Below are 18,021 nucleotides of genomic sequence, written 5' to 3'. Positions count from 1 at the left end.
CGGGCTGGAGGCGAGTCCCGGCCCGACCCCAAATCTGCCCCAAAACCTGCGGGCCTGTGGGACCGGGGGGAAAGCGGGGCCGTCGGGGGGTGTTGAGCCCCGGTGGTGCGGACGGTAAATAGAGCTGGGGAGGCGGCGGGGCCCAGGCACCCGTTCAGCACCGCCGCAGCGGACAGCTCCGCACCGGGCACCGGCACCGAGTCCGGGCTCCGTCGGGCACCGGCACCGGGACCTGGCACCACAGCGGGGCTCCCCCGGGGCTCCATCGGGCACCGGCCCCGGGAGCCGACCAGGTACCGGAGCCGCCACAGAAGAACCCGGCCCTGGCCGCCGCCGCCGCGCACCTTCACCGAAGCCACCAGCACCGCGGCCCGGTGCCAGCTCCGGGCATCGCTCTTCAAGCTCCATGTCCCGGGGGACCGGAGCCGTGTCACGGCCGCTGGCTGCGGACCGGGACCGAGCCGGGCCGCGGCTCCAGATCCCGGTGCCTTTATTGGCGGGGAGGTGTGGGGGGGGACGGGACACCGCCTCCCGCTGTCCCGGGGGGGGACACCCATGGGGCAGCGCCGCGTTATATCAGCGCCGCCCCACCGACGGCCGCGCACTCGGGGCGCTGGGAGCGGCGGAGGCACCGGGGGCACGGCGGCGGGGGTCGGGCCGGTGCCCCCGGTGCCCGGTGCGGAAGGAAAGCGGCGAAGGCGGCGGAGTCAACATTGAATATTTATTAATCGCCGTCGAAGGACGCTCGGTAATTACAGGGTTCGCCGCGAATCGCCCCGGCGGCGGCGGCGGCGGCGGCGGCGGCTCCTCACGGCCGGAGAGTCCTGGCGGGGCCGCCCCGGCGGGGACCGGGCTGCGGTGGGGCCGGTGCATGCAGAACGGCCGGGCCCCCCCCACCAACCCCCCCCTCCCCAGCCCGGTCCTGGTCCCCGGTCCCCGGCAGTGTCCGCGGCTCCCGGCGCGGGGGTTGGGGGGTGTCTTGCATATCGTTGGCCATAAATATTTATTAATCGAAATGAAACGGAACAGAAACACGAAAGCACTTCTGGTGTCGGGCAGGCGGGTCCCCTTTGCTACACGGTTTGTGGTGGGTTCGTTTTGCTTTTCTTTTTCGTTTCTTTTTTTTTTTTTTCCCCTTTTTTTTTGGTTTTTTTTTTTTTTTTGCAAAACTTTTTGTTTTTTTGTTTTTCAGATTTTTCTCTTTTTTTTGTTTTGTTTTGTTTTGTTGGGTTTTTTTTTCGTTTCGGAAACGTTTTTCTCAGAAATCCTCCTCCTCCTCCTCCCTGGGCTCTGTTAAATGCTGGTTTCTCGAAGGGGGTGCGGGCAGGGTCCAATAAGAAAACCAAACCCCCCCCCAAAAAAAGCCAAGATCGAGAAAAAAAGGCAAAAAAAGAAAGAAAGAAAGAAGGAAAATCAAAGCCGTTTCTCGGCCTTCCGGTGGCTCCGACCGGAGGAATGCGGCAAACCGGAGCGGAGCGAAACACGGGGCCGGGGCGGGTGCCGCGGGGTGGGGGGGGAGGGCTCAGCCCCGCTTCCCCCCCTCCCCTCCCGGAGCCCCGCTTGCATAGAACCGGGGCGCTCCGCGGGGCTGGGGCGGGGGGGGGGGGGGTGTCGCTTCATTTTTTTTTCCGTGATTATTATTATTTTTCCTCTTTTTTTTTTTCCTTTTTTTTTTTTGTCTTTTTCCCTTTTTTTGTTTCTTTTTTCTTTTTCCTTTTTTTTTTTTTTTTTTGTCTTTTTCCGTTTCAAGTTTTTGAAAACAGGTAGAAAACGTCCTGACACACGCGCTGCGAGAGGAGCTCCCGGGGTGGGGAGCGGGGCCGGGGCCCCCCCAAAGCAAAGTGCATCTCTGAGCGTCCGCCGGGCCGGGCCCGCTTGCATAGATAGAAATGTGGGTTCCTCCCTTCGCCTCTTTATTGCTTCGGAAAGTTGCGCTCCGCGCCGCAGCGCGGCTCCTCTCGCTCCCGCGGGTGTCCAATACCGGGGGGGGGGGGGGGGGTGTTGGGGGTGTTGTGTTTTGGGGGGGGGGGCGGTGGCGGCAGTGGAGGGGGGGGAGAACGGCCCAAAATGAGGGGGAAAAGGGAGGAAAAATACAGAGCTCAAATGAAATGAAAACGAATTAATAAGGAAACGACGCGGCTCGAGCCAAAGGGCCGAAGGGGGGAGCCCGGGGGGGCTCGGGAAGGTGAATGGGGGAGGCCGGGGCCGCGCTGGGCGCCTCCCCCCGGGAAATATAATAATAATAATAATAATAATAATAATAATAATAATAATAATAATAATAATAATAATAATAATAATAATAATAAATGTAATAGTTTACCTACTTAAATAATAAATTAAGCAAATAATAATATGCCCAAATAAATAGCGATTTAACCAAAGAAATAATTCTTCAAGTTAAGAAATAATAATTTAACGTAAGAAATAATAATTTAACTTATTAATTCATTAACGTAATAAGTAAGGATTTAACGTAATAAATAATAATTTAACTGAGTTCTTGAAGTAAAAAAGGATTTACCTGGATAAATAAGTCGCTCGCTAACTAAATACGGACTGAACTGACTGGCTAGGGGTGGTTTGACTCAATAAATAGCGCTGAGCATGTAACTGACGGGTAAAGAAGAGCAAGAATTTAAGGAAAAGGGGAAATCCTCCCAAAAAAGCACTTTGTCCCCGCGGGGAGCGGGGTCCCGGTCCCCGTATTGCACCAAAGCCCACGGCGGAGCCCCGGGGGCCGCTCCGCGGGGGCCGCCGCCGGTGCCTCCTGCCCCCCCCCCCCTCCGCACCCCCCCCCCCCCCAAAATCATTCCGGGGGTGGGGGGTGGGGGGTGGGGGTGGGTTCCCCGCCATCCCCGGTGGGGGGGGGGGGTCAGTTGTGGAAGAAGGCGTTGAGCTCCTCGTACATGGGGCCCCGCTCGTGCGGGAGGTGCATGTCGTAGGGGAAGATGTTCTCGGAGTGGACCCCCCCGCGTACCCCCGTGGAGCCGAAGACCAGGTTGTGGCCGGCGGGCCGGGAGCCGGGCAGCGCCGAGTAGTGCATAGAGTAGTGGTAGCTTTTCTCGTGGTCGGGGGAGGAAGAGTCCTGCTTGAGGGAGAAGTTGCCGTTGATGCAGAGCGGGGGGCTGAGCCCGCCGTCGTACTCCGAGCTGTTGTAGTCGGGGGACGCGTTCCCGTAGAGGCTCTCATAGGCGGAGGCGCAGTAGCCGTGTGTCCGCAGCCCGTGGGCACCGGGGCCGGCGGCGGGCGGGCACTGCGCCGCGGCCAGCCGCGAGCAGGGGTAAGGGTAAGGGTGCACGGCGAAGGAGGCGCTGGGGCCGTGGAACCGGCCGCCCTCGGGGCCCTGCTCCGTTAGGAAGTTGCGGGAATTGAGCTGCAGGCACCCGGCCACCAGGTTGGTGGTGGGTTGCGAGAGCCCCTTGCACAGAGTCTGCACGTAGGAGACCAGGTCGGGCCGTTTGCCCGAGCGCAGGATCTCAGACAGAGCCCAGATGTAGTTCTTGGCTAAGCGGAGGGTCTCGATTTTGGAGAGCTTTTGCGTTTTGGAGTAGCAGGGCACAACCTTCCGCAGGTTGTCCAGGGCCGCGTTCAGGTCGTGCATTCGGTTCCGCTCCCGAGCGTTCGCCTTCTGCCGCCGCAGCTTGGAGCGTTCCAGACGCGCCTTGGTCATCTTGCGCTTCTTGGGGCCGCGTTTCTTGGGCCGCTCGCCCTCCGCCTCCTCCAAACCTTCCTCCTCCTCCTCCTCCTCCTCCTCGTCCCCGCCTAGCTCCCCTTCCTCCTTGCTCTCCCCCTCGGGCGGCTCCTCGGGGAGGGCGCAGCCCTTCCCCGCCCGCTCCTCCTTCTCGCTGCGGGCATCGTCCTCGCACTCCTCGGCCCAGCCGCCGAATTTCGGGACCTCGGGGACCAGGCTGGGCTCGCTGAAAAGTCGCGTCAACATCGTGGCTGCAACGGGGGGCAAAGAGCCAGGCGTTACCGGCTGCCCGCCGCCCCCCCCCCGGCCCCCCCCCGCCCCCCCCCCCCCCATCCCCATCCCCATCCCCGCCGCTCCCCGGCCGCCGATAACGAATGAAGCGCGGGGCCGCCCGCCGCCGCCTCCCGCACCGCCCGACCCGCACCGGGGGCACCGGGGCTCCCTCGGGGCGCGGCGATGCGGCCCCCCCCGACACCGCTTCCGCCCTCCTCCGGGCTCCCCTCGGCCGCCGCCCGCAGCCCCGCTCCTGCGCCCGCCGCGGCGGCCCCCACCCGGCCTCGACCCGGTCGCTGCCCCCCCCCCCCCCAACCTCGCCCCGGTGCCCCGCGGGCCGGGCCCGGTGCCACCGGCCCCTCTTTGACGCCTCCAACTTTTCCCTGCCGCGGGCGCGGAGCGGCCCCAGCCGCGGCTCCGGCACCGACGTCCCGGGCCCGGGGGGTCGAGGCGCGGCTCTGCCCCCCCCCTCCGCCCCCCATTGCCCCCCCCCTCCAGCCCCGTCAGCCCCGCCCGGGGCCCCGCAGCCCCGGGGCTCCCGCGGCCACCGGAGCTCGGCCCGGGAAATGCGGCGGCATCAACCGGCGGCGCGGCGGGGGGCGGCGGGGGCGGCGGCGGCTGAGTCCCCCCCCCCCCCTTCTCCTGCCGGGGGCAGCGCGGGGGTCCCGGGCGGCGGCGCTACCGGAGCCGCCCCCGGTGCCGGCCGGGGCGGGGGGGGGGGCACCGCCCGGGGCGGGGGCCGGGGGCTCCGCGGGGGAGCGGGAGGGGGGCTCGGCCGGGTCGGGGCCCCCGGGGGCGGCGGCGCGGCGGCTCCGCGCTGATTTCGTTGATGCCGCTCGGCCAACGCTGCCCGCTCCGTCCCGCCGGGACCGCGCCGCCCCGGGCGCGCCCAGCCGCGGGTGGAGGGGGGGGGGGGGTGAAAGCGGGGTGGGGGGGGTGAACCCCAAACGCCAACAACCCCTCCCTTAGGGGGGGGCGAGGGGGGCGCTTCGAGGGGACAGGGAAAAGCCCATCGGTGGGGAACGGGAGAAGCGAGGGCCGGGGGAGAACGAAAGCCGGGTGAAAAAAGGGCGAGACGCGGCGGAGAAACCAAATCAACATGGAAGTTGCCTTTTCTCCATTCAAGTTTCCTCCGCTGCCCTCCCAGCCCTCCACTTCTTTACATAACTCACCTTCGGGCGGACCGCAGGAATTCTTATTTCATTGTTCCCAGCATCTTCTGGGACCCGGGACGCGGCTCCTTGAGGTGCTCCAGCCTCCTGCAGTCCTCTATCCAAAAGGAGGCGAGAGTGGCATCTCTACCCAGCAAAGGGGGTACCAGCTCTGCTGCCAGTGCCATATGGTTGGCACGTCATGCGCGAGAGCTATCACATGAGAGCTAATGATTGACATGCGCTTGCATTCAGGGAGATTTGTCTCTCTGGGGAAGGAGGACTCGCCATCTGTCACTCTGTACTCCAAAAAAAAAAAAAAAAAAAAAAAACCCAGGGAAAAGGGGAAAAAAAAAAAAAACCAAAAAAAAAAAAAACCTTTTCCAAATCTCCGGCTCTGCCTACACGCCGCAAAATGGGACCCGGGCGAGATGCAGGCGATGGCGAGGCCGGCAGGAACAATGGAGCCAGCACCAGGGCGGTGGGGAAACCGGCTATCCCGAGCGTGTCGGGGGCAGCCGGCGGGCACCGGGGCGAGGGGGGAGCCGCCGTGGGGACCCTCGGTGGGAGCTGGCATCTGCGGCTCCATCCCCACCCTCAGCCACCAGCCGAGCCGGGGATGGCTGCGGTGGCGAGGGCCTGGTGCGGGCAGGGGGCTTGTGGATGGGGACGTGGCGGTGGTGGCGGTGCCCGGTGCGGTGCAGGAAGGGGGCTGTGGGTGCGGGTGTGGGCAGCACTGGGGGATGCAGGGCTATGGGTCACCATGGCGGTGGCGCACGGCCTCCGCCTGCTGCCCCACATCCCCTCGGCCGCGTGGTCGTGCCAGCCTCTCCCTGCGGACCCACGGCACAGCCTGGCATGCACAGACCTTCCTCCGTGCACACACAGACACGTGCACACGTGCGCACACTTGCACAAGCACAAGCGCGGCCTCCCCGATGCACGCGGTGTCCGTGCCCCCCGCCATTGACACGGGTCTCGTGGTGGCCATGGTGGAGGCCTGGCCGTGCCACAGCGCAGCCGGCGAGGCCTTTGTGTGCTGGCTGCTTCCTCAGCAGCCTGGCAGTGCCCTCTCACCCCCTGGCCTCCCAGTCTGTCCCCACCACGGTGTCTGTGCAACCAGAAATCACCGGTGCCATTTCAGTGGGCAGCACCGGGGCCAAGGACCCCCTTACGGGTGCGTTGTGTCCCCGGGAGCTGGATCCCATCACCTGGTGCCCTGCTCCCGGCTGCGGGATGCCTCCGTGTCCTGGATCCCTCTGTCCCCACAAGGCCAGGGAAGCAGGACCCAGGGCAGCGGGTGCCACATGGCACGTGCCGGCCATGCACCGCAGGCGAGGGCGGCACAGCGATGGTGTGGTCACGGTGCCCGCGGTGTCCGCGTTGTCCAGGGCTGTGCCCACACGCAGACAAAGGGCTGCCGGTGCCGGGTCTGTGCCAGCGGTGTCGGCATCACCCACTCCCCCAGTGCAGGTGCCGGCGCTGGCACGTGACAGAGGGGCCTCCACCGGCGTCCCCCCCGAACCCTCCGACTGTCACTCACGGCTGCGGCCGAGCAGATGGCACCGGAGCTGGAGCCGGCCTGCGGGGAGGCAGAGCCCACCCCAGCCACGCCGGTGCCAGTCCCATGCCAGGGTACCAAAACCTGGGCACCCTCCCTGCGCATCGCAGCCCTGACCTCCCGCTGTTGTTGCCATCTTCATTTGGCCACCGGGTGCCAGCCGGGCATCACTGTGCCCCAGGAGCCCACCCGGTGCCCACCAATGATGGGTACCACTCTGGGTAAGTCCCTACCATGCTGCCCTCTGCTCCCCCTGGCATGGCTGCACCCCGGCATCAGGCAGCGAAGCTGATGGTGCCATGGTTGCTGGTACCATGGGGCTGCCCCAGGCTGAGGAGATGCCTGCGCTGGCCTGTGCGGGGACAAGGATGGGGACAGGGATGGGGACAGGGGGAAGCCACAAGCCCCTGACCCAATGCATCCGTTCCAGCCTAATTAGCAGCCGGGGAGCGGTGAGGGTGGGCGCCGGCGTGAGGCTCATCAGCATTCACAGCGCTTGGAGGGAGAAGAAAGTGGAGACATGAAACAGGGAGAGGAGATGAAAGGGGAGCGGGGGGGAGATGGAAACCCAAACCAGAGCCTTGTGCCGGGACACAGCCCACGGGGAGGGCAGGAGCAGGGGGCTCGGTGCCATCCCTTGTGCCATCCCTTCCGCCATCCCTTCCGCCATGGCTGGTGATGGCACCAACCCCATCCTGGTGTCTGGGTGCTTTTGGGAGGCGGGTTCACCCCGGGTGAGGAATGGGGGTCCCATTTAATGGGGCAGTGGGGTTGGGGTGAACCCAGGATGAGGGCAGCAGGGGTTGGGGCTGGTGATTTGGGTGCAGGGGAGGGGTGGGGGGGGTCCTCCTGCTCCAGGAGGTCGGGGCTGGGTGCCCCTGGGGCTCTGATCCCCATCCTGCCGCTGGTTTCCATGGCCAGGAGCCGGTTTTCCCGGCACCGCCGCCTCTGGTCTCTGCCCACCCCATCCAGGTCCCCTGGGTCTCGCTGCCCGGCGTTTGGCTGGTGCAGGAAGCTCTTTCCTCCTCCAAAACTCATCCTCCGTGCTCCTTCCCCTCCCTCCAGCAGGAAGGCGACGGATGGATGGGGATGGGGATCCTGCCTGGAACAGCAGTGGCAGCTCCATCCAGGAGGTGGGTGCCGGGGGGGCCCCCGTGGCATCGGGGGCACGGACACACTGCGGGCCCCGGGCGGGAGCGGGGTGCTGGGTGCTGCTGGGACCCCGCTGGGCACCAGATGGGTCCAGGCTGGCTCCCCGGGGCCCCGCACGGGGGCCACATCCCCGGGGTGAGCCCAGAGCTCCGCACCGCGGCCGGGGGACGGGACGGGGGGGGGGGTACCCCCGCGCCGGGTCCGTGTCCCCCCCCCGCACCGTGCGGTCCCCGTTCCCCCGCGGCGGGTCTGAGCCGTGCAGGGCCCGAGTGCGGTGCGAGCGGCGGCGGGGGGAGGCGGGGGCCGCGGTGCCAGATGGAGCCGGCTCCGCGCTGCAATATTTCTGGGAGGTGAAAGCTGGGGAGAGATGGATGCGAGAACGTGCGGCGGAGCCACCGCCGGGAATGGCAGCCGAGGGGAGGAGAGCGGAGGGAGCGGGAGCTGAGGCCGGCCCCGTCCCTGTCCATGGAGCATCAAACCCCCCCCCCAACCCATAGGACTCATCCCTGGTGAGCAGGGGTCCAGTTGGGGGTCTCTGTGGGATGGGGATGCGGTTGTGGGTGCTTTGCTGGTCCCTGAAGGGCGCTTCAATAGGGACCGAGGGGTCATGGGTGGGATGGGGAAGGTTGGTGGTGGAGGGAAACTGAGGCACAGAGGGAGGGGAGGGGCAGAGCCCTGCTCACCCCCTGCCCATGGAAGCAAGGCCTGGCCAAGCGGGTTTTAAGGCACATGCTGTTAATTGGACAAATGAGATTGGGAATTGTTCCGGTTGCCCACCGGACTCCAGTTTGGGGCTGGGGATGGGGGGTCCTGGTGAGGGCACATGGATGGCCCCAGGGGACTTGTGCGTCTCTCCCCCTGCTCCTTCATCACCTGGGCGCTGCCCTGCCAGGGTCAGGTGCTCCTTGGGGACAATGGAAGGGTTGGAATTGGGGGGACCCCGAGGTCACCATTGTGCCACCATCAGAACTGGCTGCTGGTGAGGTAACAAGGCCACAGCGGTGAGGTCACAGTGGGCTGTGACATCACAACCACTGCCCTGTGACATCACAAGGCCCCAGGAGCCCTGCTGTGAGCACAGCATTCCCACCCAGGCCGGGTCAATGGGGCAGCAGGGGTGGGTTTACAGCCCCATGGTGCCACCGGTGTGGGGACAGCGTGACTGAAGGAGCACAACCGGCACCGGCCCCCCCCCCCCCACCGCGGCAGATGGCACATTGTGGGGGGGATGTGGTGGGATCAGTGGGGGGGGGCTGCCTCCATCGCTCCCCCCCGCCCCGACCCCTCTGTGTTGGTGTCCCCAAACCCTCGCAGGGGTGCATTGAGTGGCATCAGGCCTCAGCAGGGCAGGTGGGCACGAGGCCACGGGCGAGGGGCTGCTGGAGTGGCACCAGTGACAAAGGCAAAGGGCAGGATTCACACTGTGGGGCTGGGGGTGCTGGACCCCCATCCTGAGCAGGCCTTGGGCCACTGATCCAGACTGGTGCGGCCATCATGGGGCTCGGTGTGGGGCTCAGCGCAGGGCTTGGCTCGTCCTGCCAGCCGCGTGGCAATGGGGGACCCTCATCACCCAGCACCCTGGGATCCTTGCCCCTATCTCAGGGTGCTCTGAGGCCTCCCATCCCTGGGGATATTGAGGACCCCCATCCCGCATCCCTGGTGACTTTGGGGCTCATCAGCACCCTGTGCCATCGATGGGGAAAGAGGGGCATGGAGTGGATTTGGGGAGCAGGAGGGGGGAGTCTCCATGGTGACAGGGCGCCAATGACGACAGTCGCCATGGCGAGGATGCGTGGCCCAGCCCGTTGCCATGGCGATGCGCCTGGCACAGCGAGTCGCCATGGAGATGGCCGAGGGATGGAGCTGGTCCCTATGGTGGGGACCAGGGCCAGGCCAGGGCTGATGTGGGTCCCAGGGGCTGAGCCCCCCATGTGTGGGGCCTCGCACCCTCCCGGGGCCGCAGCCACCGCGTGCCGCCGCGTGCCCACCATCACCACCATCGCCACCATCGCCACCCAGGTTCATTTGCACGAGGCTTTTCCACTCCAGTTCACACTACCATCTGACAAGCCCAACTTCTCATTTTCAGAGTAATCACTCCACTGCACTAATTGCACATGCAAATATGCAAATTCGTATTAATTAATTACTATACTAATTAGTTCTGTGGTATTTGCGAGTAATAAATCATTCGGAGGGAGCGGGAAGCTGGAGACTTGGCCCATTTACACTTCGCATAAAATTTTAATAGGCGCTCGGGCTGATCCGGGACAGCCGCGGTGCCGCGCTTAAAGGCACAGAGCCGGTGTGGCACGGCCTGGCCCCTGCCTGGCACCGGCAGCACCGGGAGCACCGGCCCCGGTGTGCCCCAGTGGGAGAGGGCATGGACAATAGGCAGGGAAAAGGGAAAACGAAGGAGAAAGCGATGGGGAGGAGGAGGGAGGTTGGAGGTGCAGAGGGGCCGCTGCTGGTGGTTGTTGTGTCCTCATGGGGAAACTGAGGCAGGGTCCTCACCGCAGCGCTCAGGGGCTCACCGGCTGGGTAGGAGGTGGGTGGCCACTCACGCTACGGGGGGACCCCGAAGGATGTGGGTGTTGAGGTCACTCATGAGGGTCCCTGTGTTCTGCTGGCCACCAGCACCACGCTGCCACCATGGCCACACCATCACCACCACCGCAACCACAGCATCACCATCACCACAACCACACCATCACCACCACCAAGAGCACAGCATTGCCATCACCACGAGCACAGCATTGCCATCACCACAACCACCCCATCGCCATCACCATGAGCACCCCATCACCACCACCACGAGCACAGCATCGCCCTCACCACAACCACACCATCACCATCACCAAGAGCACAGCATCGCCATCACCACGAGCGCACCATCGCCATCACCACGAGCACACCATCACCATCACCACGAGCACGGCGCACGGCGCAGCCGCTCCCCGCTGCCACCTTTGGGGATTTTGCAAGCCTTTAATTGTCGTAAGCACAGATTAATTAAGCAGCGCTAAACACAAGCCCATGCATTATTGATGAATAAGGGTGAGTTCAGGTTGGTGCAAACGGTGTAATTAAATATAAACCTCAAGCTGCCCATTGTTAACGTACAAATTACATTACTATTGCGACACGTGTCGGGGCGCGCGGCCGAGGGGGAGCGGGGATGGGGGGGATGGCGTGGGGGGGTGTTGGGGGGCAAGAGTGGGGACCCCACAACCTGGCCCCGTCCCTGCGGTCGTCCCTGGGCCCAGTGCCTGGACTGGGCCTGTCTCCATCCACATCCATCCCAGATCCATGTGCAGTGGGGATGCTCCATGTGAGTCGCCCCATGGGGACAGCAGCCCCCCAGGTCCAGGCTTGGCACCCAGACCCACTGATGGACATGCACAGGGGCTGTGCACACGCATCCTGCGCGCTCCTGTGCACACACACACACACATGCCCCCTCCTGTGCACACATACACATGCATGTGCATAGGGATGCACACAATGAACATCCCTGGTGCATCCATGCAAGCACACACGTGTGTACTTACACACATGCATGCGCATGTGGATGCTCACACATTCACATCCCTGGCACACCCATGCAAGCACACTCACACTCCTGTGCACACACACATGGATGCACACACGTGAACATATCTAGCACATACATGTACGTACACACACACACGCACATCCCTGGTGCACACACACCACCCACCCAGGACCCCCTCCATGAATCAGGACACCCCAAGTCCCCATCCCAGCCATGCCACCCTCTCCATGTGCTCTCCCCAGCACCCCTTGGGGGGCACCCTGGTGACACCCCAACTGGGACAAGTGACATTGACCCTGGGGGGGCTGTGGGGAGGTGGGGGGGGGGGGGGGCCCGGCCGGCTGGGCGTCCCCTGGCCCAGGCAGCGTGGGGGGGGGGGGGGGTGGTGGCAGCTGGTTCCTATTTATTAACCAGTCATGGTTAAATTGGTTTATAAATTAACAGATGTTTTAAGTTTAGGCTTTCTTCTGGGAATGGAGGCAGCGAAACTGCTCTGTGCTGGCGGCCGGGCCCCCCCCCGGCAGGGTGGCACTGATGGGGATGGGGGGGAGCAGGAATAGGACACCCCCCCCCCCCATGCAGCCCACCCTGCTGTGGGGGCACTGGGGCAGGCGTTGCGGTCCCCCGAGGTCACAGATCCTTAGGGAAGGGGTGGATGGGGATAGAGCCGGGGTTCTACAGGTGGGTAAACTGAGGCACGGCCCCCAGCAAGAGGAGACCCCCGGGTGGCCGCATCCTCTCCTTCCTTGGGGTGTCAGGCTTGTGCCCCGCCCCCCCCCATGGTTTGACCTATTCAGGCTGGGCAAACTGGGGCACAGACTCCCCCAAACCGATGCATGGTCCCATCTGATGGGATGCGCATCCCAAGGTGATGTCCCAGGACCCCTCAGTACCCCCATGGCAGCACCCCGGGGTGTGAGGCTTGGCATGGGCCAGTGGCCGGTGGCTGCCAAGCGGGATGGCTCCAGCCATGGTCACCCCGTGCCAAAGCCCTTGAAGCCATGCCCAGGCCTGTGCTCTCCATGTGGCTGTGCCAGCACCGTGGTGACGCTGCCAGCACCGGCGATGGCATCTGCCGGTGGCACCGGGACCAGGCCCAAAGCGGGGGGAACAGGAGCACGCAGCCCCCTGCCCACCCTGATGGGACCCTCATGGTGCCAGCGCCACAGGGACACGTCCTCTCCTTGCATCAGGGTCCCCATTATGGTGAGGTGCAGCCCCCCAGCCCTACAGCATAGAGGGGATGCTGGACCCCCCCCAGTGCCACCATAGGGGTGGCCATGTCCCCAGCCACCCCAATGAAACCCAGTTTGGTGGGGGTCGTCCCCCATGCCCTCTGGAGGGCCCCATGCCTGTGGCTGGGGGGGTACCAGAAAGGAAGGGGTTAAGGTCCCTGCCGCCCCCCCCGGGCTCCAGCGTGTTCCTACGCGTGTTCCCACTCCCGGCACCTCCTCTGCAGCCCGGGGGGGGCTGCACCCACCGGGGTCCTGGGGTGCGATGGGCTCGGGGGGGACACCCGGAGTGATGGGCACTGGAGGCGGGGCCCGGCACCCACTGACCCCCCCCCGGAAGCCCCGCCCCTCCCATTAGCCCCGCCCCCTCAGTTGCACAGGCCCCGCCTCCCCCCCCCCCCCGACACTCACCTTTCAGATCCAGCGGTCGATGTCCCCGGGTCTTCTTGTCCCCACGATGATCCGGCCCCGCAGTGCCCAGTGTTCCCCCCGTGTCCCCCCCGGTGCCTTGTCCCCACAGTGCTCCATCCCCAGGGTGTGTGTCCCAGCGCCCCATCCCTGGGGTCCCCCATCACCATGATGCCCCATCTCCTGTATACCCCGTCCCCACCATGGTCCACCCCTGTGCCACTTCATCCCTGTCACCCCATCCCCATGCCACCCCATCCCTATAACACCTCATCCTTATGCCACCCCATCCCCACAGCACCTCATCCCTGTCACCCCGTCTCCATGCCACCCCATCCCCATGCCACCCCATCCCCTCTGCCACCCCATCCCTATAACACCTCATCCTTACGCCACCCCATCCCCACAGCACCTCATCCCTGTCACCCCATACCCATGCCACCCCATCCCCTCTGCCACCCCATCCCTATAGCACCTCATCCTTACACCACCCCATCCCCAGAGCCCCTCATCCCTGTCACCCCGTCCCCATGCCACCACATCCCTCTCTCACCCCATCCCCATGCCACCCCATCCCTACACCACACCACGCGGCCACAGCCCCACGGCCTCCCCTCTTGACACCGCGGCCCCACAACTCCGCCGATGCCGTTGCTGCCACCGATGGGTGCAGGCTCCGGCTCCGGCTCCTGTCACCGGTGAGGAGCGAACTCCGCGTCCTGAACCTGCTGCTGCTGCTATTTTTACTGTCTCTGCAGGAGGATGCGCTGCCGCAGCCCCCGCCACGACGCACGGGGATGGGCACGGGCAAGGCGCAACCCCCTCTGTGCCCCTGCCCGGTTGCCCATGGGATGGACGGGGCTGAGCCGGTGGGTAAGGAGTGACCGTGTGCGGCACACGCGGCCTGCGCTGCGCGGCGGGGAGGGCTCCGGTACCGGGCCCGGTGCGGCTCCCCACGTGCCCCGGCGGGTGCGCGGCTGTGTGGGTGCGGGCGCGGGCGGCGTGCGCCGATCCCGGGGGGCTGCGGGTGCTGCCGCTGCCGCAGCGCAGGGAGGGGAAGGGGGCCCGGCCACCCCCTCGCTCCGTGTCTTCGTAGGCGGCAGGAGAGGGAACGGCAGCGGGATGGAGCCGGGGAACCTGTTGCCATAACGACCCGGGTCCCGCGATGGGATGCCGGGATGGGGATGAGGATGGGGACGATGCTCCGGAGCCTGGCGTGGGGGTCAGCCTGGGCATGGGGTGGAGCGAGGGACCCCCGCCCCTTGTCCCCCTGCTGTCCCCTCCGTAGGGCCGCTGCCCTGAGGCCGGCAGGGCCATGCTCAGGGCCAGCTTTGCCACTCTTTGCCGTGCTCTGCCGCACTTTGCCAGGCAGAGCCGTGCTGTGCCGCGCTGTGCGGGAGGAGGCTGCTCCGTGGCACGGTGCCACTCGGGTAAATATTTTGCTGGAGCAGCGGTTGCTGGCCCGCGGCCACCCGCAGCCCTTGGAGCACCGGGAGATCCGGGGGCCGGAGCCAGCTCCCGGCTCCTTCTTCCTCGTTCCTCCTTGGAAGCGGCTTCCTCAGCGCCGCCGCCCCGGCCCTGTCCCCCGGCCAGGACACCCCGTGATGGGGCAGCAGCCGCCGCCCCGGCCGCCGCTCTTCCCCTGCGCTGTGCCCAGAGGTGCTCCGGAGGCCGGAGCCGAGCGGTGGCCGGGCTGGAGGCTGCTCCCCGGTTGGGGGGGGGGGGGGGGGGGGAGACCTCCCCTTCCCAAGGGGAAACTTTGGGTTTGGTGGAATTTTCCACCAGGAAAACCGCTCAGAGCCGGGCACGGCGCGGGTGAGGGCAGAGTCCTCTGCCTCTGGCACACCCCGTGTGCCGGGGCTGCGGCTGCGGCAATGGCACATTCTGGGTGTCCCAAGTCCCCGTGGATATCCCCCGGCCGTAGCCCTTGGGAGATCCCACCCCTGCCTGAGCTGTGTCCCTGGCCCGTGCGGAACAGAGCAGGCAGGGGTGGGATGGAGGGGGGGGATTTTCCTGCTGCCCATCCAAGGGTGTGAGCGGCCGTGCCCCTGCCCCCTGGTTGCAGCTTGGTGGGGAAACCGAGGCACAAGGCACGGGGGCTCACATGGAAGCACCTCTGCCCATCCCATTCCCATCGCTGTCCCATCGGGGGGCACCCCCTCGGCAGGGAAGGGGTTAAAGTCCCCCCACAGCTTCTCTGAACCCCCTGAGGGGCTCCCCAAGGGCTCATTACCTCGGCCTCAGCCCCCCTGCCCCGGGAGGGGGGGATGAATAATTCAGTGCTTGGTAGGAGATGTGTCCTCCCTCCCTCTCCTTCCTCCTCCTCCTCCTCCTCCTCCTCACCGGCTCTGCTTTCCCCACCTCCCGCCACTCTCAGTCCTCGCCGTACCGGAGCCCCGGGTGCTACCGAACTCCCTGCTCGGTACCGGTGGCTGAGACCCCCCCTCGGCGGCAGCGGCGGTGACCATGGACCCCAAGGACCGCAAGAAGATCCAGTTCTCGGTGCCGGCCCCCCCCAGCCAGCTGGATCCCCGCGCCGTGGAGATGGTGAGGGGACACGGCGGGGTCTGGGGGCACCCCGGGAGTCCCTCGGCACCCCCGAGGGTCGCCGCGGTGACGAGGGACCCCCGGTGTGACCGGGACGGATGGGGGGAACGGGGGAGCCCCGAGGTACCGGGTCTTGGAGGAGGGATGGGGGCAGAGTGGGACAGGAGGGATGAGACTGGGGGATCGGAGGGGACAGGAGGGAGGGAAGGGAACAGGAAAGCAGGACGAGGGGGATCGGAAGGGACAGGACAGGGATGGAGGGGATAGAGGGGACAGGAGGGAGGGGAAGGGACCGGGAGAGCAGGACAAGGGGGATTAGAGGGGACAGAAAGAACGGAATGGGATTGGGAGAGCAGGGTAAGTGGGATCGGAGGGGATAGGACACGGAACGGGAGGGACAGAGGGGATAGGAATGGATGGGGGGGGGAAAGGATGGGACAAGGGAGAGACGGGGACGGGACGCGAGAGCTCCGAGGTACCTGTATGAGCTGCGGTCCCTCAGAGGGAGAGTTGTACCGGGGGACAGGGATGGGGCAGGGATGGGGCAGAGGGGACAGAATAGGGACACGGATGGAGGAGAGGGAAGAGATGGAACGGAGGGGACAGGACAGGGACAGGGATGGGATGGGACCGGACAGGGACAAGGACAAGGATGGGACCGAAGGGACAGGACACTCTGGGGGACGGTGCAGCCACTGCTGTACCCAGCCCAAGGGGACGTCCCAGGCACACGCAGGACCCGGAGCCCCCACGGGGGAACCGGGCAGGGGCTGGGGGGGGACTGGGGACATCGTGGGGACCCCGGGATGGGGCCACGGCCCCACACGGTCCCTGCCCGCACCCGCGCTCACACGCATGCACATACATAGACACGCATCGCACACGTGCAGGCATGTGCATGGGCCCTTGGCCCCGGGGTGCAGGGTACGGGGACCCGGCGTGGCCCCAGCCGGTGACACCCCGCTGTGCCCCAGATCCGGCGGCGGAGGCCCACACCGGCCATGCTCTTCCAGCTCTCCGAGCACTCATCCCCAGGTGAGCAGCGCAGCGGCCGGGAATGGGACACGGGACAGGGATGGACGTGGTGTCAGGGGACGTCTGGTGTCACTGATAGGATGTGGTGGCAGGGATGGGATGCGGTGATAAGGATGGGGTGTGGTGTCGTGCACGGTATGAGATATCCAGGATGGGACGTGGTAGCGGGGAGGGAACGTGGTGGTGGGACGGGATGCGGGTGTCACCTATGGCTTGGGACATCAGGGATGGGACATGGTGGCAGGGAGGGGGTGTGGTGTCACATAAGGAATGGGGTGGCAGGGATGGGATGGGGTGTCGCGTAAGGAATGGGGTGGCAGGGATGGGACATGGTGGCAGGGGCAGGACGCGGTGTCACATAAGGAATGGGGTGGCAGGGATGGGATGCAGTGGCAGGTCCCTGGTGGGCAGGTAACCCTTGGAGCAGGGGTCTGGGGGTGGCAGGGACCTGCCTGGCTCTGCTGGGTGCCATCAACCCCTGTCCCATTCACTCTTCTCTCCCCATTGCTGCCACCGACCCAGAGGACGAGTCCCTGCCCTACCAGGTGAGTGGCACCGGGACACCCGGGGCAGCCCCGCTCCCCATCCAGGGCACCGGGGGGTTATCAGGGCCCAGTCTGGCTCCGTGCTTATCGGTTCCCTGCCCGGCACCGGCACCCGGCGCCAGCACTGCGGGGACGGGGACACGGAGCCCGGACAGGCTCTGGGGTTTGGCTGCGGTCAAACAGCCCCGTGACCATCACAGGGACACCACAGAGTGCTGGGGTCTCCATCATGGAGCCCCCAATGTAGATCCCCATTGCAGGGTCCTCGTTGACACTGGATACCAATTGCAGGGTCCTCATCGCTGGGGAAGGGGTGTCAGTCTTGGGTCCCCATTGCAGGACACCTATCGCAGCATCTCCATCCCAGGGTCCCCATTGCAGGATCCCCATCGCAGGATCCCCATCGCAGCATCTCCATCCGGGGGTCCCCATTGTGGGACCCCCATCACAGCATCTCCATCCCAGGGTCCCCATGGTGGGACCCCCATTACAGCACCCACATCCACATGGGATGCCTGGCTCCCTTGGGTCCATGGTGACCCCTGACATGGGACGGGGACACACCGGGACCCCATTGCTGATGCCATTCCCTCCCGCAGCGTGAGAGCTGCCTGCTCAAACCAAAGAGGACCAACCCGTGTGCCTACACCCCGCCCTCGCTCAAAGGTACTGCATGAGCCATCTGAATGGGGAAACTGAGGCACGGGGCTGTGCGGGGTGGGCTGGGGGCACCCGGGGCTCCCCACACCTCTCTGGGTGCTCCATGGGGAGACACCAGTGCTCCCAGTGCCAACACTGGTGCCTCCCCAGCGGTGCAGCGCATTGTCCAGTCCCACCTGGAGGGTGGCCTGGCCGGGGGGGACAGCT

General features: G+C 65.5%; 2 protein-coding genes and 1 long non-coding RNA gene across 3 annotated transcripts in view; 1 reads left to right on the top strand and 2 right to left on the bottom strand.

Annotated features, from left to right (window-relative positions):
* Positions 1-2,875: 2,875 nt before the first annotated feature.
* On the bottom strand, positions 2,876-3,940 carry NEUROD2 (neuronal differentiation 2). The gene has a single exon (XM_065699167.1). The coding sequence runs from the start codon at positions 3,938-3,940 to the stop codon at positions 2,876-2,878; it is 1,065 nt and encodes a 354-aa protein (XP_065555239.1).
* A 7,872-nt stretch (positions 3,941-11,812) lies between these two features.
* LOC136024179 (uncharacterized) lies at positions 11,813-13,081 on the bottom strand. The gene is made up of 2 exons (XR_010616768.1): positions 13,031-13,081; positions 11,813-12,026 (listed from the first exon to the last, which is right to left on the bottom strand). It is a non-coding gene; the product is annotated as an uncharacterized LOC136024179 (long non-coding RNA).
* Positions 13,082-14,880: 1,799 nt separating this feature from the next.
* LOC136024284 (protein phosphatase 1 regulatory subunit 1B-like) overlaps positions 14,881-18,021 on the top strand; it is a 3,556-nt gene continuing 415 nt past the window's right edge. Inside the window, exons 1-5 of the mRNA XM_065699501.1 lie at positions 14,881-15,574; positions 16,549-16,609; positions 17,132-17,154; positions 17,754-17,820; positions 17,965-18,018. Of these exons, the coding sequence (XP_065555573.1) occupies positions 15,494-15,574; positions 16,549-16,609; positions 17,132-17,154; positions 17,754-17,820; positions 17,965-18,018 (286 nt within the window). The 5' untranslated portion in view covers positions 14,881-15,493. The remainder of the gene's footprint in view (positions 15,575-16,548; positions 16,610-17,131; positions 17,155-17,753; positions 17,821-17,964; positions 18,019-18,021) is intronic.

The sequence above is a fragment of the Lathamus discolor genome, chromosome 20, assembly GCF_037157495.1.
Source record: "Lathamus discolor isolate bLatDis1 chromosome 20, bLatDis1.hap1, whole genome shotgun sequence".
Taxonomy (NCBI): Eukaryota; Metazoa; Chordata; class Aves; order Psittaciformes; family Psittacidae; genus Lathamus; species Lathamus discolor.
This window is presented reverse-complemented; position numbering and strand designations above follow the sequence as displayed.

Excerpts from the sequence above, each read along its gene's own strand:
- NEUROD2 (XM_065699167.1), bottom strand. The coding sequence starts at position 3,940 with ATGTTGACGCGACTTTTCAGCGAGCCCAGCCTGGTCCCCGAGGTCCCG.